The 23,993-nt window shown below is 33.1% G+C and overlaps 1 protein-coding gene across 2 annotated transcripts in view; it reads left to right on the top strand.

The window, feature by feature from the left end:
* The window catches only part of LOC148620469 (uncharacterized), a 188,168-nt gene that overhangs the window by 111,016 nt on the left and 53,159 nt on the right, over positions 1-23,993 (top strand). For both annotated transcript variants that reach the window (XM_088581362.1, XM_088581361.1), the window contains 22 exons: positions 813-998; positions 1,683-1,805; positions 2,383-2,577; positions 3,766-3,894; positions 4,817-4,999; positions 5,742-5,873; positions 6,456-6,635; positions 7,578-7,700; positions 8,502-8,684; positions 9,552-9,695; positions 11,084-11,272; positions 11,916-12,053; positions 12,364-12,546; positions 12,842-12,964; positions 13,962-14,138; positions 15,111-15,236; positions 16,464-16,649; positions 17,324-17,467; positions 18,417-18,602; positions 20,760-20,876; positions 22,553-22,735; positions 23,545-23,856. In XM_088581362.1, the coding sequence (XP_088437488.1) occupies positions 813-998; positions 1,683-1,805; positions 2,383-2,577; positions 3,766-3,894; positions 4,817-4,999; positions 5,742-5,873; positions 6,456-6,635; positions 7,578-7,700; positions 8,502-8,684; positions 9,552-9,695; positions 11,084-11,272; positions 11,916-12,053; positions 12,364-12,546; positions 12,842-12,964; positions 13,962-14,138; positions 15,111-15,236; positions 16,464-16,649; positions 17,324-17,467; positions 18,417-18,602; positions 20,760-20,876; positions 22,553-22,735; positions 23,545-23,856 (3,642 nt within the window). The remainder of the gene's footprint in view (positions 1-812; positions 999-1,682; positions 1,806-2,382; positions 2,578-3,765; positions 3,895-4,816; positions 5,000-5,741; positions 5,874-6,455; positions 6,636-7,577; positions 7,701-8,501; positions 8,685-9,551; positions 9,696-11,083; positions 11,273-11,915; positions 12,054-12,363; positions 12,547-12,841; positions 12,965-13,961; positions 14,139-15,110; positions 15,237-16,463; positions 16,650-17,323; positions 17,468-18,416; positions 18,603-20,759; positions 20,877-22,552; positions 22,736-23,544; positions 23,857-23,993) is intronic.

Genomic DNA, 23,993 nt, shown 5'->3' with positions numbered 1-23,993 from the left:
TTTTTTCAACTTGCGGAAGTTTCTCATGCACATCTCGTTAAAAAATATTAAATAATCTAATAATATTTCCTGTTAAATTCACAGAATTTAAGGCCTTATGAAAAATACAAATAACATATTAAAACAAAATGTTCCAATCATAGTTATTTGCAAATTCATTGTAATCAGATGTAATCATGATTAATAGTCAATGTAATCATTAATTACTTTCAGAAATGCTGTAATCATTAATTTAATTAAATCATACATTTGACAAAGTAATTGTAATTCAATCAGTTACTTTGAAAGTAGTCGGACCCTTATCTGAAAGATCATGATAGTTTATATGTCACCTGTATACTAGGTAGGCCAAAGGTCGTGAGAGGTTATATATCACCTGTATTGCAGGTTGGGCAAAGTTAGTTACTACATCATATGTAAATTTTATTAATAGGAATTTGTATTTCCTGAAACTTGAATTGAGTAATGTCCCTTGAACTTTCTTGTTTTTTTTTTAGATAGAGAACTATTTTTTTTTTTATACATTTTTGGCCAGGTTGCTTTGTGCAAATTGGCTTATAGAATTATGAATGTTGTATGGACAGGGAAATATTTTTGTAATATTTTTCTCAGCGACTGAATCACTGCCAATAAATCTTTGGTACAGAACTTCAGTTTTGGGTCCCTTTATCGTGGGATTTGATTTCAGGTCTGTCACACTTTTACTTCCTATTTACCCACTTGGTCAATTTTTCAACTTTACCACTACCCAGCCATTTCAGTCCTTGATCTGTTTTCACACTTTAATTTCAACTTATTTATAAATTTTTCAGCTGGAGGTGATTGCCTATGATTCTGTGTATCCCAATGTGACGGCTACATCAACTGTTTCTATCACAATGCAGAGGAATCTTGGTGGACCACAGTTTGTCGGAGGTCCATACTCAGCGACCATTACAGATTTGTACAAACTTGGTGACCTTGTTTTAGAGGTCAATGCTACTGATGTTGATGATAATGTAAGTCAAAGGTGAAGAAGTTAAAAGTTCAACATATACTGAAATGAGGGACGATTTTGATACTGTAGGGCGAGCAAAGTAACTCTATTCATTACTGAAAGAAAAAAAAAACATTAAGTAATTGCTTGATTTTATACAGTAAAACCTCTTTAAACAGAACTCCTTTTGGACTGTAGAATTTGGTCGATATGGACAATGGGACTTCAAAAAGTTGTCTTGTGTAGGCAGGTTTACAGTTAATTCATGGTTCAGTTCAGACAGGTTTCACTGTGAAAGGTACCTTAATTTCAAAAAGCTGGTCTTCTTTGACCTAATGCCATCTGTTACTTCTGTGAGATAATTCAACAAAAAACTAGCTCAGAGTATCAGATTCAGACATGATTTTTTTCCGCTTTCAGTGGAATTCCGTTATTTCAAATAATAATTTTACCGTTAATTTTTTTTTTTATTATTTACTTCCGATTTTTTGCCAATTTCCACTTTGTTTGTAGACCTTGTAAAATCAGGTCTGCAGATTAGATCAAGGCAGTCTTTTTGATTGATTTAGTATTCTTATCCCTGGAGGCATGTACTTTCTGCTTTAGGATATAAAACCATAATCAATCAATCAATCAGTTGAACTATTCACTATTTAATGTAGCTTTTTTTCATGAGTCATTGTTTAGCATTTGTATATATTTTTAGGACCCAATAACATATGAGATAATAGGAGACTCGAGGGCTGAAGAATATTATTATATTGATCCTAACAGTGGTAGGATTACGCTAAAGAAGTTACTAACAGAGGGAACACAGAACAGTGATACTGTAAGTCTTTTTCAAACCACCCACACCCACCTCCCCCCTAAAAAAAAAGGAAACAATGGTGGGTATATAGGAATCACCTGTCTGTGACACTAGGGGTCCAAATTTCTCTTCAAGAGTTGAAGGTCCTGGAATTTTTATAGTTTCAAACCAATGGTCCAAAAATCGTCAGTAAAATGTTCATGAAAAAGTTGATGGTCAATGACCTAGGTAAATAAAATCTCAAATGTTTTAGGTTTGAAAATGAAGGCTGTGAACTTCAGACCACCAATCATTTGAACCCTTGTGTTACCTGAATAATTCTGCATTTTACATCAGTGCAACAGTGTAAAATTTCCTGTTTTGCCATTTATGATATCTGATTAGAATTATATTCAATCCCCCACTCCTGCCTCTAAAAAATTTGGGGGTATATTGGGCTTTGTCCATCTGTTTGTATGTTCATCTTTCAATTAATTTTTTTTTTCAAATACCTAAGAGAGCAACCCTTCCTTATCAAACCAGTGGAAAATAATCTTCTTAACATACAATACTTATAACCCTGCAGAGAATAAAGAATTATAAAAGTATTTTCTTGCAGATACTTATTCGAGCCTGTGATACAAGGTCTCCAAAGAAGTGCATCGATATTGGAGCATCTATTACCATTCAACGGAACAGTCTTTCACCACAGTTCATAAACTTGCCTGCCAATATACCAAATCTTGGCCAGGGTCTAGCTGTAGACGAACCAGTCTTCACTGTCTCTGCTGAAGACAAGGACATAAGGGCACCAGTAAGTTCATCGTGATTAGTGTACAAATTCTAGGTCGGATATTTTGAGTGGAGGTTGTACTTTGAAGTGCATGTCTAAATGGGGTGCTTTAATTCTTAACACGTGTCCCATTTGATACTTTAGACCAAAATATTTATTCACATTGGAAAAAAAAACTTGAATTCGGCAGTATCGTATTCTGACCTAACTATTACAATTTTTTTGTTCTTTTAATCTGTAGGAGGACAGATATAAAAAAGTAAACTAGAGGAGGCTTATCTATTGACATCATTTATCTTAAGTTGGGAATATTAGTCTGATATTGTCCTAAGTCCTACTGAACTTGGGACAACTTATCTAGTACATAATACCTTTCAACTTGTCAAATATTTTAAACTTACCAATTTGCTTACCAGTTTACTTCCTTTTAGACTGATATCAGACCCTTGGTGATTCTTAGATTGTGGTTTTAATGAATTACTTTTATGAGGGCTTCCTCTACTATGAAGGTTAGGATAATTGGAGACTAGCCTTAAAGGTACCAGTATCGTATTGCATATCCCTGAGCAGGTGTACGTCAAAACATGGATGCTATAAAAATATAGTGCATTTTCTTTTTGCCTCTCTACAAACTAATATTTTGTCAAAAGATATGAACAATGACTTATAAAATAGAGCAAACATCACACTGTAAGATGAAGAACTTTTTTAAAAGAAAATCTAACATAATATCATAAAAATGTTCCACTGAAAAGGTTGGTTTGGTGAGTGCAAAACGAAAGTGAAAGTAGGGAAAATGGCTATTTATAGTTTGAGACTACTTTTCTGTCCGATCTTCGTGGACTCACCCTATTTTCTTTGCGGGAAATTATTTTTTCACATGTCCTTAGAAATGCTACATAAGTGAAAGTTTTATTGAATCAATTTACGTATTTTTTTAAAAATCCTAAAAATATGCACTTCACTATAGAAGTCTATGGGAAAATTAATACGATACTGAGACCTAAATGCTCAGGTATATTCTGTTTTAACATGAATATAAGGTATTTGATAAATTGTTAAAAATTACTACTGTTTGGAATCTTTATCCTCAGTTTACAAAATGAATCACTATTTATAAGCTTGTTGTATTAAGTCTTATTATGATTACAAGCTTTAATATTTCTGTATAATTTGTAATTATCTATGCTGGATCTGTTTGTCTTACAGGGACAATTGATGTTTGAGTCAGTCGGAAATTTCCCAGCTCCTGCTTTTTTCAATGTTAACGAGACCAGTGGTGTCATAACTATTGCCAAATCTTTGACCCAGGATGGTCTGAACACAGCCAACTATAAGGTATGCTTTGTGTTCACTGAGAGGGTCAAATTAAGAATCACTGTGACATTTATAGTCTTCTGGTTGTGATTTGTCACTCTTAAAGTTAATTTTACTGAAAATGATTTACATGGAAAATGTTGGTTAAGATTTTAATTGATTTTAATATATTCATAGTTTTAATTATGAAGGAAGAAAGATTAACATTTGAAAAATAGCTAAAAATCTTTGAATTTTTACTTTGAGAAATACTTAGTTTTTGTAGATGCGTTAATAAGAAAAAAGAAAATATAGACTGCTTTAGATAGTTGAAATAGAAATTTTTAAAATATATTTCTTACAGCAATAATTGAAACTTACTTCAGAGGAGAACATGTAAGCCTGTATACATTTAAGGTTGACAGATTAAGATTAAAATGCTTATCTTATCCATACCTGTTAATCCTCCCACATTTGAGGGGAGATTCCCACAAAATCAGGGAAATATTTAGAATCTCCCACATTAAGATGTAAGAATTGTAGGAAATATTCGGTTAAAATTACTACATTCTCTTTGAACAATACTAAATAATAGAATTTTAAATATAAATAAATTTGTTTTTACCTAAAATTCTCCCACATGAACTGTTCCAAAGGGTAACAGGTAAGGCTAACCAAGTTTTGACTTCATATTAATACAGTAGTCCCCTTCTTGAGAGACCAACCCATTTGCTACATAAAAGTGGCCTTACAAAATGGGTGGTCTCTCAAAAGGAATTGATCCGAAAATCAAAATGGCTGATAATATGTATCTTGTATAACAGATCTGCTTTTCTGTTTTAGGATCTTTATATATAATGAATGTATTCATATACATTTCTTACAGCGGTGAGGTATAAGGAAGGGTAGACAACTCACACTCAATATAAGGGAGACAATTCATTGAAAATCATTTATTTTCCAGTTGGCTGTAGTTGTTTATGACAGCATGTACCCAGATGACAGAGTGACAAGTACTGCCACATTTTCTGTCAATAGGAACCCCAGTACACCTCAATGTACACGAACAGCATTCCAGGCCAGTCCGTCTGAGAATCTTGGTCTGGGTTCTGTTATCACTGATGTGAATGCTACTGATGCAGATGGGGTAAGTTATAGAGGTTCCAGGCTATAATTGGTCATCATTAACCTAAAAGGGGCAAACTTAATGTTTCCTTGATCCGAAACTGAAGTTTATATTTATAAAAAAACTTTGTTGTCAGATAATTTCATTCAAGTCCTGATATGAAATTTTAAATGTTTGTCCTTCCCTGACCAAATGCACATATCACAGTAATGCAGTTAGAATACCACATTTCCACAACATGCTAAACTTTGAATGTGAGAAATAAAAAGTTTTTTTTAGGTTTTTTTTTTTTTGAACAATTTTTACTGTTACACCCAACAGACAAATTTTTACTGTAACAACCTCTAACCTCTTTAAGAGGCTGTCCGTCTAAAGATCCTATAATACGGGTGCCTTAGGGTAAATTTGATACCACTGAATTTTTGTTGCAAAGTATTATGTATATACCATATGTCTGTCAAGTAGGACGAAGTTTGTTTTAAATTTACAATGGATGGCTATGAAAATGCATTTAAAGTTCCCTTACAAAGCAACCAAATTTTGCTCAAATGAAAGAGTTTTCTCCCTTTTTTTCAATAAATTTCAATGCTTTTTATGTAAGTTACTTATCTTTAATAATTGAAATGAATCAAAAAACCAACATTTAACTTTGAGTTTTGGAATGGGTGAAATTTTTTTGAAAACAAAATTTGTCATGTGCCACCCACTGCCTGGTTTTTGCATAGACACCCTTTTAATATCCTTAGCTAATCTTTATTTTTAGGACACCATTACTTATTCCTTTGACACCAATACAGCAGATGTCACTGAAAGAAGCTTCCTATACATAAATCCAGAAAATGGAGTCATAACTTCTAAGAGACTTTTTACAGAAACGATTCTAAATAGCTTCAATGTAAGTACCTCTCTTGACTGTACCTTTATCAGATTGAAGGATTTTCAATAGGAGGTGCTCAGTTTTCACAGGTTTAGTTGCAATTGAGACACAGATTCTCTGGAAGATGTTAACTCGAGAAAGGTGCCCACTTTGTTTATGGTTTGATTTGGGAGAACTTCAGAAGGGATTTGGTTGATACAGGCATCCACTTTGTGCAGGGTTTGATATAAGCAGACTTAAGATGTTTGGTTGATACAGGTGGGTGTCCACTCTGTACAGGGTTTGATATAAGCAGCCTGCCCTGTGGTATGAGGGTTTCCATGCCATTCATTGAAGACCAGTGGGGTTGTTGTCTCTTTGACATATTCACTATACATATTCTCATTATATTCATCTATTTAATTGATACAGGTGTCCAGTTTATTCCGGCATGAAATAACAGCCATTAGATATTAACAACAATCAATCAAGCAATCATACATTTTGAAACTGTTATAGTTTTCTTATCATTTTTAGAGTTATGGGGCCTTAGCACTTTTAGATTTTTAATTGGACAAGAAAGGGTGAGATGTATAACGTATGACATGTTTATTTTTTCAGTTTGATGTTATTGCCTCTGATAATGCTGGTCAATCAGCATCCTGTCCTGTTCTTATTACCATTCAAAGAGACCAGGCACCAGTATTTAGTGGAGAGCCTTACTACAAGGAAATTCAGGAGAAAGAACCAGTCAATGGACCAAATCCTATCTTCACAGTCTTAGCACAAGATCCAGATCAGGTTGGCAATACAATAATAAATCTTGAATAAATTAAGTCGCTGATTGCCATCTTTTTAGAACTTAGAAGTACATGTAGACTAGAACATTTACAGGGTAAAAATTTGCCAAATCTGTCATGTATTTAACTTCACCATGTGACTGTTAAATCAACATATTGATTTAAAATCTTTCCAATGCAAGACAGATTACTGTTGCTTGGAATAGTGATTGATTCTGTGTCTGAAATTGACAAGATACCTTGTCACATTTTCAGTTTAGTCTTTAAGAAATACCTTGTTGTGATATTTTCAAATACTGTAAACATATTTGCAGATTTAGTCAAATAAACTTGTTCGTAAGTATTAATATTGCAGATTTTGAGGAAAAAAAGCTATTCTTTTGTTGTGTGATAATCAAATTTCACAGATTTCACAGGTACTTTTACCAGGATTGAATGTGGCAGAAGTTAATATGCCATGAAGTATAGTATGTGCACAGTGTCACATGATGACTACTCTCTCAATTTAGGATGTTGACAGAACAAGTTAAAAACCTATTCAGATTGAAATGAAAATTTTAAGCAATTAGTTCCAAATTCGTTTTTTGGTTTTCATGAAAAATAATGTAGAAGGTAAACATTTCATTCAACTCTTTTTTTTTTCCCTGAATGGTGAAGCTGCTTTTTTTTTTCCCTGAATGGTGAAGCTGCTTTTTTTTTTCCCTGAATGGTGAAGCTGCTTTTTTTTCCCCTGAATGGTGAAGCTGCTTTTTTTTTCCCTGAATGGTGAAGCTGCTTTTTTTTTCCCTGAATGGTGAAGCTGCTTTTTTTTACTTTTTAATAATGAGAAAAAATCTTCTTTTGATTATGATTTTATCGAATTTGCTCTAAAAAAAGGTAAAAAAAAAACCCAACACATGGAGCCAAGATATTGTTTTCAGTTAAATTTTTTCTGTCTCTTCAGCAACCTGTTATATATGGAGTAGCTGGTTCTCTACAGGCACCATACTACTTCAGAGTTGAGAATACCAGTGGACGTATATATGTTAGGAATGATTTAACAGAAGATGTGGAGACGAGATATTTAGTAAGTCTGTTTGGTTATCTATATTTGAAATACAAAATACTTTAAAATTTGAGGGGCTGCACACATTGAGGGTGGGAAGTCTTATCCTCTGTTTAATCAAATATACTAAACTTTTAGGGGCTGCACACAAGCAGAATAGTAAGTGTAATCCTCTGTTTAATCAAATATGCTAAATAATTTAAAAAATTGTGATGCTAATTCTACTCAGAACATGACTCTTAAGAGAAAGTGTGACTTCTGAAAATATTGGAATTCATTAGCTTGTTTTCCTGTAATATGTTGTGTCCGTAAACTAGGCAAGTAAAAGAAATGACTACTTGTCAACAGAAAAAGGAACAGATATGGTAAAACACAACAAATGTACCATCATATAATATTTATAAAAATAGTAAATACAGAGATCACCAAAGGTCTTCAGTAAACACACTCTGAAAGACCCTGACAATAAAATTAATAAAATCCAATGTAATGATGATAATTCTTGAAAATTAACTAAAAAAGCAAAAAATGACATGAAAGATACATTAATGACCAACATTGTCATACACTATTGACATTAGGATGAAATCAATCATTTTTATCGAAGTGTCATGCTGTAAGCGCAGCAGACAACTTGGTAATAGTGGACAAACATCTGAAATCGACAAAATAAGGTTAAGGCAATGAAAAATCAGTTAAATCAAGGGTCTACTCTATTGCTGAAGTTTTTCTTCCTTTGATGCATTTAAGATCTGCCAAAAACAAAACTGAAATCACATTTGATGCTTTCATTCCAATGATCTCAAATGATTTGAATTTCAGCTTGTAGTAACTGCTACAAACCCTGGATCTTTGGGTAAAACATCAACAGCAACTGTCACCATCGATGTCAAACACAACCCCAACGCTCCATCATTAAATCGTCGGTTGTTCAGTACAAATATCTGGGAATATGTTCCTATTAGTAATAATGTATTGAACATTACAGCCACAGACTTGGACAAGGTTTGTAACATACATCCTATTATAGGTCCTGATCTGTAAAATCCTTATACTGGTCCTTCAAATTTGGAATTTTTCAAAAATCCAGCTATCCAGTTACTATTATAACATGCAATCTATAAGTAGACAAAGTAAGAAGCCTGATGTGTGTATATAGTGGAAAAATCATTAATTTTCACACAATTTTGAAAATTGCTATCTGTGTGTACCCAGTTAACAGAAAAAGCCTTTTTGCTGACTTGTACGAGTATTTTTTACATGACAAAAATCCTTAAATATTTCAGCTTACATTTGCATGCAATCTTTACTTGATCAAACTCTATGAAAATAACCATTTAGCATTGTCCATAAAGTACCAAACTTGCCATAATTGTCCATAGTTGAAGTTTGGCATTATTGTCCATTAAGTATGAATCTGGACAAGATTATTCATGATGTGTGAAGCTAGGTATGAGTGTTCATGAAGTGCTGAGCTTGGCATGATTGTCTAATAAGTGCTGAGCTGGGCATGATTATCCATGAAGTGCTAACTGGGCATAATTGACCTGAAGTGCTAAGCTGAGAATGATTATCCATAAAGTGCCAAGGTGGACATGATTGTCCAATAAGTGCTGAGGTGGGTGTGATTTTCCATGTAGTGCTAAGCTGGGCATAATTGACCTGAAGTGCTAAGCTGGGCATGATTATCCATGAAATGCCAAGCTCCGCATAATTCTTAGTTGCCCACAAAGTGATGATCTGGGCTTAATATTAATGAAAAGCCAAGATGGGCATGTCGCCTTCAATTGAAGTGCAGACCTGGGTGTAATTTTCATAAAGTGAGTAGGAAGATAAAATTGTTTATGTTAATGTATGTTATTGTTATTGCAGGATAAGTTACGATATGAACTGATCTCTGATGGCACATCAGACTCTGACAGAGGTCTACAGTACTTTGCAGTACATCCAGATAATGGTAGCATTACTGTCACTCAAGATTTAAGGACTGATGCAACAAAAACTAAACAGTTTAATGTAAGTAATGATTTTAGGGACAGATTGGGTTTAAAGATGCAGAGAAGAATGATCTATCTACAGGGTTGATGATGAATCTCATTTCATTTTGATTGCTCAGTTAATTCCGAATAAAGAATATATTTCCTTGAATTAATCAATGACGATTCTCCATCCTCTAAAAGTTCAGATGGAATAGAAAAAGTAGTTTTTTATTTTTATCCCTACCCCTGAACTTGTAAATCATTGTTGGAGTCTTCTTTAAAAAGTCATTAGAACTAAGAACAGCGGACCTGTCAGACAAGTTTATAATAGTGTTATCATTTTTTTCAATTTCTGTATTTGTTTGAATTTTGTTTATATATGTAGTTGTATTGTCCGTTCTGTTTAGTATTATAATTTGTATATTGCTTGTCCCTAAAGGTTGTAATTTTGCAGTAAAAACATGAGATATTTTCTTATCATACATGTGATAAACTTCGAAATTAGATCAGGAAATTTAAAATTTTTTTTGTCAGAAGTTATACAGATATCAGATTTGCAGGTTTCTGAAAAGTTGTACTCTGATATTCTGATTGAAAGTTAAATAGAGAGTGTCTTATACATAAACTAAGTTTAGAAAATTTCAACTCATCACCTGTCAGTTATAGCAAGTTGACCAGATGTTCTAACCATGTTGAACTGGAATCCCCCAAGGTGAATACCAAGTCCTCTATAGAATGAGTAAAAATGGAAATTAATTTATTGTGGTTGGCTTAGCAAAACTGGTATTTACCATAGGCTAATCCAGGTCAACAAGGTTCGAGGTTAGGATCACACCCAGTTTAATTGCTTTATCATACTATTGGCTGTTTAAAAAAAAAAAAGTTAATTTGCGTTTAAATAAGCTAGTTTTAATACCTTTGTTATTTTTTTTACATTAACCTGAGTTTTTATTTTTACAATTTGTTCGTCTTTACAACAGTTTGATCTTCTTAAGAGGAAGGTGAGAGACAGCCTATTAAAATGAGAGATTTTTTAATCCTACCGGCAGGAAGTTCACATGTACATGATGTATGTCAGAAGCTAGTTACTGTGAAAGTACTATTTTTCGAGGGGTACCAGTATTCGTTGTTTTCATTGGAAGGCCAATCCATGAAATTTGGTTCCCATCGAAAAGGAGATTTCCATTGATGTGTATACTGAAAGCCTCAAATCCACAAATTCAAGAATCTACAAACTTGTGTTTCTTCCCTAATCCATGAAAATTGGTATCCATGAATTAAAGTACTCTCACAGTAGCATAACCTTCCTATGGAGCCTCAAAATTTCATTAATAAATGGTCACAATCTTTTCAGAATTGATAGTATTATATATAACATAGAAATAGATGGTAATTTATTCTACAGAAAATGAATAATCTTTTCAGATGAAGATATTGGTCCGTGATCAGGCAGGAAGATTTGAGAAAAGTGTTATTGGAGATGTACAAATAACTGTCAACCGTAATGAACAACCACCAAAGTTTGAAGGCACACCATACACAAAGATCATGTCAGAAAATACTGCTGTGTCTTTGTCAGTCTTCACACTGTCTGCTGTTGATCCAGATAAACAGGTATAAAAAGCAAGAACAAAAATGTTTTTTTAGGATTAATGGTTTACTTTATACGGATTCTGAATCAAGGAACTGTTTTTCATTTGTTTAATGGAAAATTATTGTAATGATCAGGTTTTATTTGTGAGCATGAAGCAGGTGAACTCGTAGGGTAAGCATTCTCTGCATATCTAGAAACGCCTACCGAGTACATGTCACTTCTGTAGTAAACAAGGATGAAAGGAAAACTATGACATAGTAAACAAATTGGTTTTCATTGTGTAGATGGATACACTGTAACAATGTACAAGTTCGAGTTTATGATGATGATCATAAAACTTTTGTAGTGTTGACTTAAATCTTCTAGTAGAAAAACCCTGTTCCATAACTCTAATTGTAAGAAGTCTAGTGTGGTACAAGAAGTCAATATAATTTCAGCAAGCTCTATCTTTGTTTATGATTTGTGATACGAATACAGGTGCTGAACATATTTTTAGGTATGATCACTAGAATTGTGATTGAAAACATTCATAGAAAATGTATCAATTTTTTTTTTTTTCTTCCATATCATTGTGGTATTTTAAATTTTTTAAATTAAAATTAACTTTATTATTTGGCTGTCAAGGCAAGAATTGTTTTCATTATTATGGTTGATTATTTTCAGGGAGAGATTGTTTACAAAATTGTGGGAGATAGATCTGCTCCCTATTACTTTGGTCTGTCTGAAAACCAAGGAGATCCAGCTGGTCGTATCATTCTGAAGAATGACCTGACTACAGATAAACAAACAGAAAATTATATTGTGAGTCTTTATAATATTTTGATATTGAAGGAGTTGTCACTCAAATCATACATTTCACACAATCCCAATAACTAAAATTTTAAAGCAAATCAATTTTAAAGTAAAATGTGTTTTAATAGTTGGCTTCTATTATGAATGCAACTTTTTGTATTTTAAGTCCCATTCAGACAAGTTGTGTAGGTATCACCTATCTGTCTGTTTGTCTGTTTTATTCCATCCACATACTTTTTAAGCACAGCATTTGATGGGTTAGGCATCATATGTAGATATACATGCAGCTAGAAATAAATTGACTATATTTTCATTTTAGCTTAGAGTACAGGCTTATGATTCCATTTACCCGGAGGATACAGTGGAAGACTTTGTCAACATTACTGTCACTAGGAATGAGAATCTTCCTGGGTTTGATAAATCCTTCTATAATGTAACCATCAATGAGACAACACAGATTGGTGTGAATATACTTAGATTGAATGCTACTGATAGAGATGGCGTAAGTATAGTTCTTCCAATCTACATGGGTTTGTTTTTTTCCACATACAATCATTATTTGTACTCTATAGACACGCTGTGAATATGTTTTATAATACTTTAAAAAATCAGATAGTACCAAGCACTACTCTACATGTGCAAAAGTATTGGGTACCCTACAAGTTCAAATAAGTTAGAAAATATTAACATAAACCTGAAAATATCAACATACCACAATATTACACTTTCTCTTTACAGTAGAATTTTATGTATATTTATGTTTTATGTTTTTAAACATGTTTTTTTCCTGTTTTTAGGATGACCTTACATACAGGATAACGTCAACCTCTACTGCCAATGATTTCTTCTCACTTGATCCTGAGTCTGGAATGATATTTGTACAGAATGATTTAAAACTAGACATGGTCACAAGTTATACTGTAAGTTTTAAGTGAGACATGGTCACAAGTTAGACTGTAAGTTTATAGTGAGTTACAGTCAGAAGTTAGAATAAGTTTTTAGTGAGACACGGCCACAAGTTAGGCTGTAAGATATAATTGATACATGGTCACAAGTTATACTGTAAGTTTTAAGTGAGACATAGTCACAAGTTATACTGTAAGTTTTAAGTGAGACATAGTCACAAGTAATACTGTAAGTTTATAGTGAGTTACAGTCAGAAGTTAGACTAAGTTTTTAGTGAGACACGGCCACAAGATAGGCTGTAAGATATAATTGATACATGGTCACAAGTTATACTGTAAGTTTTAAGTGAGACATAGTCACAAGTTATACTGTAAGTTTTAAGTGAGACATAGTCACAAGTTATACTGTAAGTTTATAGTGAGTTACAGTCAGAAGTTAGACTAAGTTTTTAGTGAGACACGGCCACAAGTTAGGCTGTAAGATATAATTGATACATGGTCACAAGTTATACTGTAAGTTTTAAGTGAGACATAGTCACAAGTTATACTGTAAGTTTTAAGTGAGACATAGTCACAAGTTATACTGTAAGTTTTAAGTGAGACATAGTCACAAGTTATACTGTAAGTTTGTAGTGAGTTACAGTCAGAAGTTAGACTAAGTTTTTAGTGAGACACGGCCACAAGTTAGGCTGTAAGATATAATTGATACATGGTCACAAGTTATACTGTAAGTTTTAAGTGACACATAGTCACAAGTTATACTTTAAGTTCAGAGTTTGTAATAAACTTAGCAAATCCTTTCATGTTTTCTACTTAAAAACCTCTCAAGTGTGTGTAGAGCGAAATGAACTACTTAATTTCCCTTGCAAAAATTTCACCTGTGGTGGGTGACAGAAAATGGGATTCCTAGAACACTAAACAATCTGTAATCCCAAATTAAAATGTTTTTACAGTAATCACTTATATAGATGTGTTAAAAATCTGTTATCTCTAATTAATTTATTTTTTATAGATAACAGCAGAAGCTTTTGATGGGAAGAACCAAGTACCAGTTACCATACTCATTGATGTAGTGAGGGATCTTTACACACCAGTGTTCCAATTTGTGAACTACACAGTACAGATAAATGAAAACAGACCTGTAGGAGATATAATTGAGACAGTCAGAGCTACAGATCAGGATAAACAGGTGGGTTGTTACCACTGACAGAATAAGCAGATGGGTTACTACCCTGACAGGATAAACAGCTGGGTTATCACCCTGACAAACTTTTAATCCCAATGTCTTGCTAACCCCTACCCCCTCACAACCAGGCCTGTACAAGATTTAATTGAGACAGTCAGAGCCATTTGTCAGGCTATCCCCTTGTCTACCCCAATCTCACCCCCTCTTTGACCTCCCTTGCGCCATATGCATCAGATTGGTCAGGCTATCCCTTTTCTTCCCAATCCGACTCCCCTGGGATCTATCCTCACCATCAGATTGGTCAGGCTATGCCCTTGTCTCTACCAATGCCACTCCCATGGGATCTCCCTCTCACCATCAGATTGGTCAGGCTATGCCCTTGTCTCCACCAATGCCACTCCCACTGGGACCGCCCTCTCATATCAGATTGGTTGGACTATCCCCTTGTCTACCCCCAATGCCACTCCCACTGTGACCTTTCTCTCACTATCAGATTGGTCAGGCTATGCCCTTGTCTCCACCAATGCCACTCCCCTGGGACCTCCCTCTCACCATCAGATTGGTTGGACTTTCCACTTGTTCACCCCCAATGCCACTCCCACTGTGACCATTTCTTGCACTATCAGATTTGTCAGGCTATCTCCTTGTCCACCCCCAATCTAACTCCCACTGGGACGTCCCTCTCACCATCAGATTGGTCAGGGTGTGCCCTTGTCTTCGCCAATACCACTCCCACTGTGACTTCCGTCTCACTATCAAATTAGTCAGGCTATCCCCTTGTCTCCCCTTTTCCACCCCTCATGGAAGTATCAAAATTAAGTACACCAATGAAATTGATACATTTATAGCATCTTAGATATCTTGAAATAAATCACCATCATGGTAATGACCTAAAATGTAGCTACAGTCTCTAGTGAAACTGACATGAATCAAGAAGCTGCCATGCCATTATTTGTCTTTTTTTTCTATTAACAGGGAGAAATCAGGTATGATGTCATAGGAGAATACCCAGCTCCCAGTCTTTTCTTCGTCAACGCCATCAATGGAGAAGTTTCTATAATTAGAAGTGTACGAGAAGATAACACAATGGATGTTTATAGGGTATGTATATGCTTCATACTCTTTCATCCTTGACTTTTTGTCTCGCCTGCTATTGAAGTCGTGAAAGACGAGACTTAGGTTTTGATTTTCTGGCGACAGTGTTGGCATTGGCATCCACAAACTTCATGTTAAGTTATCTGATAAGTTCATTTCAACATGAACCCCTTATGCTAAGTCAATGATATTTGGTTTACAGATGTATTTCCATTATTGCATCACAAATTGATGCAAATTTTACTCATATACCCCCGCAATCTAGTGCATTTTGTAGTGGTAACAAAAAATTATTAACTTTATAATTTCATATTATTATACAAAATATGAAAGCAACACAAAAAATGATATTTAACAAACACACCATTATATTGACAGTATGAAACAGGCGAGACTTGTCTCTGTGATAACAGTTTATTATAAATAACCAAACCGAGTTACCTTAAGTTCGATTCAAATTTCAAATTCTATGCCACCCCATGGACCAAAGATTCAACATTGAATAAATTTTCAGAATGGAAGCAACTGGGGAATTTGAATAGGTCTGGTTTACTGATCTATGCTATCATACTCCATTCTTTTACATCCTGCAGTACTTCTACATATTATTAACACCTGTACTATACTGTATGGTGGCTTATTTTGGCTGGGGTAAAATTTGTTGAATTTGAGGGAAAATGTTATACAGAATTTTTTGACATTTCTAATTTTTTTTGCAAATACAAAGTGGAACACTAAGTACTGAAGCCATGTGTAATTATTTTGCAGAAATTTGTTTTCCCATTTTTAGACATACCTCTAAATTATGCCAAAATTAGCACCCCAAGAAAATGACCAAAATATGTTATTCAAAAGGCAACATTACAGAGCATCACATGCGAGGCTAACCACAGGCATTCAGTCATACCAGAATAGATAACAGACAGGCCTGTAGAAATGGTTCAGGAAAGTGAATTCAAATAAAAGTGGTCTTTAAATTGGTTTATTATTAAAACATGCAATTCAAAAACAAAGCAAAAATAATAAAGAACTATTTATAGTGTCTAGATACAGTGCACTGAGAAATTTAAAAAAAACGGACAACCATTTACCTATCCTATTTCACCCCTTTCAGCTGTTGTCCCTTTTTTCAATGATTTACAAACATAAGAAAATTATATACCGGTAAGTGTGATGCTTGGTTGTAAGCTGTGCCTAACTCATATTAGTAATTTGTATCATGTGTATTTGTAGTTGGTTGTAGAAGCCTTTGACACGTACCGTCCAGACAAGCGAGGAACAGGTACAGTCTTAATTACTGTACTACGGAATCCAAACCTACCAAGCTGGCAGTTACCCCAGTACAGTGCTAAAGTCCGTGAAGATGCTCCTGTTCTCACTGAGGTGCTCCAAGTTCAGGCTACAGATAAGGATGTGAAAGTAAGTTCAGGCTACAAATAAGGATTAAAGAGTAAGTTCAGGCTAATGATAAGGATGAGAGAGTAAGTTCAGGCTAACGATACGGATTAGAGAGTAAGTTCAGGCTACAGATAAGGATGAGTGATTAAGTTCAGGCTACAGATAAGGATGAGAGAGTAAGTTCAAGCTAATGATAAGGACGAGAGAGTAAGTTCAGGCTATAGATAAGGATGAGAGAGTAAGTTCAGGCTAGCGATAAGGATGAGAGAGTAAGTTCAGGCTACAGATAAGCTTGAGAGAGTAAGTTCAGGCTACAGATAATGGCAAAAAAAACTTAAAATCATATGGTTAGGTCTAATGACTGATAACACAGATTGAGCACAATAGCAAGATATTCTGTACAGGACCTGAATAATATATGGACATTGTGTTTATAGTAACACTGTTATCCTGAAATGTTTATTGTAACATTATTACCCTGAAATGTTTAGAGTAACACTGTTACCCTGAAATGTTTTTTTTTAATCATCAATCAAAATATTTTAAACCCAAAAACTCATTGAAAATCAATACAGCTTTGGTTGAAAACCTTTTTTGAATTAAAAACTTTGCCATGACATTATGAATTAGAACCTCTAGCCTTGCTATAGCACTTTGTGTTTTATGGATTAACTTTAATATTTTTTTGTTTTCAGGACAAAATAACATATGACATCGTAGAACAGCGACTAGAGAGAAGCTTTGGCTTGGGATCTGATGAATACTTCATTATTGGTCGGGAATCTGGTGTAGTACAGCTGGCTAAACCATTGATCAACACTGATATTCAGAGATTCTATGTAAGTTTACAGCGATGTGAATTGAACTGATATCCATAAATTTCATGTCAATTTACAGTAATTTGAATTGAACTGATATCTAGAGGTCTATGTAGGTTTACAGAAAATTGCATTGTTCTAATATCAGAGATTCAATTTAAGCATTCAGCAATTTGAATTGAACTGATACCAAGAGGTTCTATACTCAACAAAAAAATAGTTAAGGGTCACTTAGTTTTCAAAATTATGAAAAAAAATTGTTATGACACTGATTTGAACATGATTAAATAAATTATCTGTTTTTGAAAAAAAAATGTTTTTTTATTGTTATTGGGATTATTGATAGAAATGCCACATATGTTTATATATTGTAAAAATAAAATATAATGAATATTTTCTAAAGTGCCTCTTAACATTTTTTGTTGAGTTTGTGTAGATTCACCGCAATGTGAACTGAACTGCTACTGCTTTCAATACAAAGTCCAAAGTAGGCCTGTGTTTGATTTAAATTGTGCAGGCTTCCAGGTAGAAATCTGTGGTGGATTACGCAAAAATTGTATTTGTATAATATATCATATGTTATGATGTGACAACAATTTTTTTTGCTTATGATGCTCTAAATTACAATTTAATTTACGCTACCATTTTTTTTCGGGGGGGAAGGGGGAATGACCATTGCCCTTCATGTTATAATGTTCAATGTGTATAAGACTTAAGTTTGATTATTTTACTTTACACACATGCAAAAAATTTAAACAATATATCTTTACAGATTTCAAGCAGGATTTTCTTTGTCTTTAAAATGGAAATCTTTTTTTTTTCAAATCATGATTTCACCATTTCTTTTCCTTTATTATTGCATGTTTACTTCTAATTTCCCCAATTTCCACTTTTTTCTTGAAAAATTGTGTCTTTACTTTATGATAATGCAGAAACTGCGTTGTCTTTAACTTCATTTCCTGTTTACCAGGTGGTGCTACGAGCTTGTGATTCTGGTTCCCCTCAGAGATGTATCAATACAACTGTAACAATCAATGTGGATCGTACAACAGAACCACCAAGATTTACACAGACAACTTATAGAGAAAGTATTGATGAGACCAAACCAGTTAATGATTTGGTTATTCAGGTTACGGCCACTGATCCAAATATAACTGTAAGTTTGATTGGTCATTCATACTTAGTTTCTGTCTTTCTGTAATATCTTTTGTATAATGTTGTAATGTATTTCAAATACTTTGTGAAGCCTTTTGGCCATGCAATTCTCAATTTGTTTATACCTTTATTTTAAGAGTGCTCTTACAATTTCTGTTCAATTCAATCTATGTTAATTTTTGTCCTACTCTTAATTTTGCTATTCGGTTCTAATTTTCTCAATAAGCAAACCTTTGTAAGACATGTATTGAAAAAAATATATAAAAAGGGGATTTATACATTATTCCAGTCTTTTGGTAATATCGTCTGTTTAAATGTTGTAATGTTTTTGAAATAATTTGGAGGAGGATTTTGGCTGTGCATCTGTATATTTTAGATGTTTTAGTTATAAGATTACACCTACTGTTTTGATCTTTTCACAAGCTTAATTCTATTTTTTTTTTCAATCATACATGAGTTACTTCCCTTTAAGAATTTTGTTATTCCATCCATGACTTTTCTACTAGCCTACTTTTTTGTATATACATGAGTTACTTCCTTTTTGAGGGTTTAGCTTTCTTTCCATAAACATTTTTGTAAAGCCTAATTATTGTTGTTTTTTGTTCGCTTTTTTTGTGAAGTGAAAAAAATTTGTTCTGGGGCATTTTGTTTAAACCTACAATTCTTGAAATTTTCAAAGAAATAAGAAATTAACTTCTACAAAAGTCAGCCATACTTTAGTCAATATCTAGGGCATAGCGTATAATCGTTATACAATCATTTCTTAACATATTTTATGTTCTGCAAATCTCATTTTTTATGGAACATATTTCTCATTAAGGACTATGCGAGTGTAATGTGTAAACATTTAAAAACACAGAACTATACAATATGCTGTGTTCCAGATATTGACTAGAGTATTGAAGAACCTAAAAATGAATCCACTTTTTTGTTATAATTATGTTTTGTAGCCTGCTCTTGTAAGTTTAATTTTCTGTATAAATCATCAAGTAAAAACATATATCGTTAAATGCAATTAAAACAAAGAAATATATGAATATTTATATCTTAGTGATAGGTATTATAAAGGAGAAAATAAAAAAAAAATGTCTTCATGGAATCTATATCATAATGTATATGTAAATGTTAGGCTTAAAATATTTTAACTGTAGTTGCATCAGTTTTTTAGTAGAGAAAGACTAAGATATTGAACCTTGCATGAAAATCAAGTATACATGGCAACATCTTTTATCATTTAAATTAGAGTAGAATTCCAATGCATGTATTGTACACCTTCCCTGTCTTATGATATAAAAAAAAAAAACATTGCCTATTTTGTTTGAAGAGCTCAACAATTAAACTTAATATGAAAATGTATTGGTCTTGTATGTGTCAATGAATACCATAAATTGGGAAATTTTAGCAGTAGTTTTGTTTTGGTTTATTTAGGGCTTCTCTTCAAAATTGCCAAAATTAAACATATTAAAATATAACATTTTCCAAGTTTAGGCAGCTAGTGGATATCGGTGTATAGGTATCAAAATATGTGTCTGCATAGCAATACAATTGACCTTACATTAGATATATTACCGGTAATGAAAATGACACTGGTAGTTTTGGATTTTTTCAGAATAACAAAGAAAACTTTTAATCCACCTTGAAGATAACACAAAAATAAAACACTTATCATTCTGAATGTACCAAAATTAAACATGTATGTTTTGACAGAAAACTGCCAAAATATCCCAATTTACAATATGTCCCAACTTGTAGAACCTACTTTGTGCTATCATATACAAAAAAAAAAAAAAAAAAAAAAAAAAAATAAGAAATTTGAATTTTAAGAAAATACCATCTTTAATTAAAAACATACCTAGTATGCAGGTACCTTTTGAATACATGTATATTCTTTGTTCTTTTCAAGGTTTTATTAATTTTTGGTTAAAATATCTATAACCTAATGATAATTGCTGCCAATTGATTAAGAATTCAATGTTCTTGATATTTTTCACCATCATAATAATTCCTTTGACAGTTATATTTTTGTTGTCGTCTCTCTCAAGACAAATCTCCTTTTTGTAGTAATTACAATGTTTTACTCAAAACTATTTTCACAGTCACAATTTTTTCTAAGCCAAATCGTTGTGTATTAAACTTTGTTGTCATTATGATTTTACAGGGAGAGATTGTGTATGAAGTTGTACCACCAGGCAGTGAATATTTTACACTAAATAGAACAAATGGTATGATTACCCTTGCCAAATCTGTCAAGGATGATCTCTCTACTGATTATAGGGTAAGTTGTGTACACAGCCAGAAATGCCCCTCAAGAGAATCATTTGTTTTGAAACATGATTATCATATGAATGGAGTATGATATGATTATCATATTAATGGAGTATGATATGATTATCATATGTTTCAAGGCCAAAATTAATCATATGATACATTGGATTTTCATACGCTCTGTGAGATGTTTAGGTTTCCTGCACGCACAATACCTAAAAGCATGCTAAACACTCAACAAACGCATGATGATCGAACGCTATCGTGCATTTAAATTAATGTCCTATCGTGCGTTCAAACAAATACAAATCAATGTGTAAACGAATGATGAACAATGCACAAATGCTAAAATGGGAAACACAAATGTTTCAAGAAGTGTATCAATCATATGATTTTATAACATGCATATAATTTTCATATACTGGGCTTATTTGGCTGTGTAACTGTAGTTAGTTTAAAAAATTTACAAAATATTTAGATACAAACGGTTGGACAAGAATGCATGTAGAAACAAGAACTTATTTATTTTTAAAGAATCATTATGTTTCATAACACATATTGAGTTAAGTTTAGTTAATTCTTATTTTTCGTTTGTTCTGATGTTTTGGCCCTTAAAATACATGACCATCTGCTAGACATTAAATCACAAACTATCAGTTACTGTGAAAGGACTTTTATTACTGGGTTCCAATTTTCGTGGTTTAAGGAAAAATTAACAGTTCGTGGATTTTTGAATTCATGAATTTGACAACTCTATTGTACATGAGAATGGAAAATTTTCCTTTTGTTGGGAATCTAATTTTGTGGTTTCTAAAACCCATAAAAACCATGAAAATTGGAACCCCACGAACAATAATTATACCCCATGGAACGAAATTGCGAAGGGTATAATGTTTTTGACCTGTCTGTCCGTCAGACTGTCAGTCTATCTTCAGTTTTCAGGACTTTTTTTCTAAATGCTTGCAGATATTGACATGATTTTTGGTATATAAGTTCAACATGATAAGTTACAGGTTAATTATAACTTTTGTTGTGCTCCAATGATTTTTACCGAAATTAAGGGCCTTGAACTTAACAAAGTTCACAGAAATAACAGTTTTCTGGTCTTTTTTCTAAACGCTTTCAGATATTGACATGATTTTTAGTATTTAAATTCACCATGATGAGTTACAGGACAAGGCTGTAGTTGGTTCTGCTCCAATTCTTTTTACCAAAATTACAGGCCTTGAATTTAGATTAAGTCACAGAAATAACCATTTTTCAGACTTTTTTTTTCTAAGCGCTTGCTAATTATGACATGATTTTTGGTTTATGAATTCATCATAATAAGTTATAGGTCAAGTGTACGTTTTGTTCCACTACAATGATATTTACTTAACTAAACTCAAAGAAATCACAGTCTGAAGTCTTCAACTACCATTCTGAGTAACAGAAGTTAGTTAAAAGATAAAAGTCTAGTCTAAAAGACACTCTAATTCCTTTTTTTTTACCAAAGGTTCTTCTAATGTATTTCTCATACGATGAAATTTACTTTAGTGTCCAACATGGGGACTCGTTGGGTATGTGAGCATGCTCACTAAGGTTCTTTAATTTTTAATTCTTTTTACAGTATATTTTTTTATTCATGATTTAACAACAAGAAAATAAGGTTAACAATCATTTATTATGTTTTTTTCTCCGTGACAGTTTAAAGTAGTGACATACGATTCAGGTGAAAGTCTGTACAGATCTACAGCTGATGTAATTGTCTTTGTCAACCGTAATCCAAACCAGCCAACATTCACTGAAGTGCCGTATAGAATCACCCTGGATCAGAACGCCCCCTATGATTTCTTGGTTGCCAATACATCAGCTTCTGATGCTGATAAGGTTTGTATTTTACTGTATATAAAAGTTGGTATAAAGGAGAGACAATTCTATATACATGTATGTAGATAAACACTAATCATTACACTAGAAGGGGAGACAATTCAATAGACATGTATGCAGATAACCTAACTGCAACTCTAAAAGGGGAGACAATTCTATATATAAAACTATAGAAGGGGACAATTTTATATAAAGCATGAAAAAAGGAGACTGTTAAGAAATTGACAGAAGGTCTTGTCAGTCTTGTCACTTGACCTGGTCCATTGACTAGAATGTGAAGGCTTCTCAAAATTTAAAAAAGGTATAGAAAGTGGTTGTGTATAGAGTATGCCTTCGATTTTTTTTTCTGACAGAATGCAGTTTGTTAGACCTGATTTTACTGAGCACTGATTTGATTTAGTAATATTAAGTGATTATAAGGCCATACAAATATTTCTGGTTCTGAGGTCCTTTCTCATCTTTTTTGATGGATACAAAAAAAGTGAGGAAATAGTTGTCTCGCTCTGATTTATTTTCATCAAAGATTGATATGGATTGGCTTTAAAACAAGAAATTTACTAAAGAAACAAATAATTGACTTTGATAGAACTTAGAAATAAGAATTTGATTTGGATTGACCAAAGAAATAAAATAATGGTTTGGATAGGCCTGAGAAATACAAAATTGTTTTAGAATGGCCTAAGATAGAACTTAGAAATAAGAAATTTATTTGGATTGACCAAAGAAATAAAATAATGATTTGCATAGGCCTGAGAAATATGAAATTGTTTTGAAATGGCCTAAGTAATTTGATATTTTTTTTACTTTAGGATATCCCAAGATACTTTGCTGAGGCACCTGTAGAAACAATGGCATACTTTAAGTATGATTCTGATAATGGTAATCTGTACCTACGGAAACTTCTGACTTCTCTTACACCACCTACAACTTTTGTTTTAACTGTTTATGCTCGAGACCAGAGAAGGGTCAACGAGAAGACAGGCACTAGTACTATTTCTGTCACCATAGATTTTGATGACACTCCTGTGTTTGTTCCTGCGTCGTATGGAATGAGCATTGAAGAGTCAAAACCAGTCGGATCATTTGTCATTGATACAAACGCTGTGGATAATGATTTGAAGGTAAGCTTTTATTGCGGGTGGAGATAAGGGGTGACATGAGGCAGGGATGGTAATAATTTTAGAATTTTAATGGACTAAGTCAGTTTTTTAAGACATACTTGATATAGTAGTGCAATATATTACTATTAAACCTGTAG

This window comes from Perna viridis, chromosome 4 (genome assembly GCF_037379345.1).
Source record: "Perna viridis isolate PV_CMFRI_1.1 ecotype Kerala chromosome 4, ASM3737934v1, whole genome shotgun sequence".
NCBI classification, from domain to species: Eukaryota; Metazoa; Mollusca; class Bivalvia; order Mytilida; family Mytilidae; genus Perna; species Perna viridis.
Note: the sequence above shows the minus strand (reverse complement) of the source record. Positions and strands in the feature narration are given on the sequence as shown.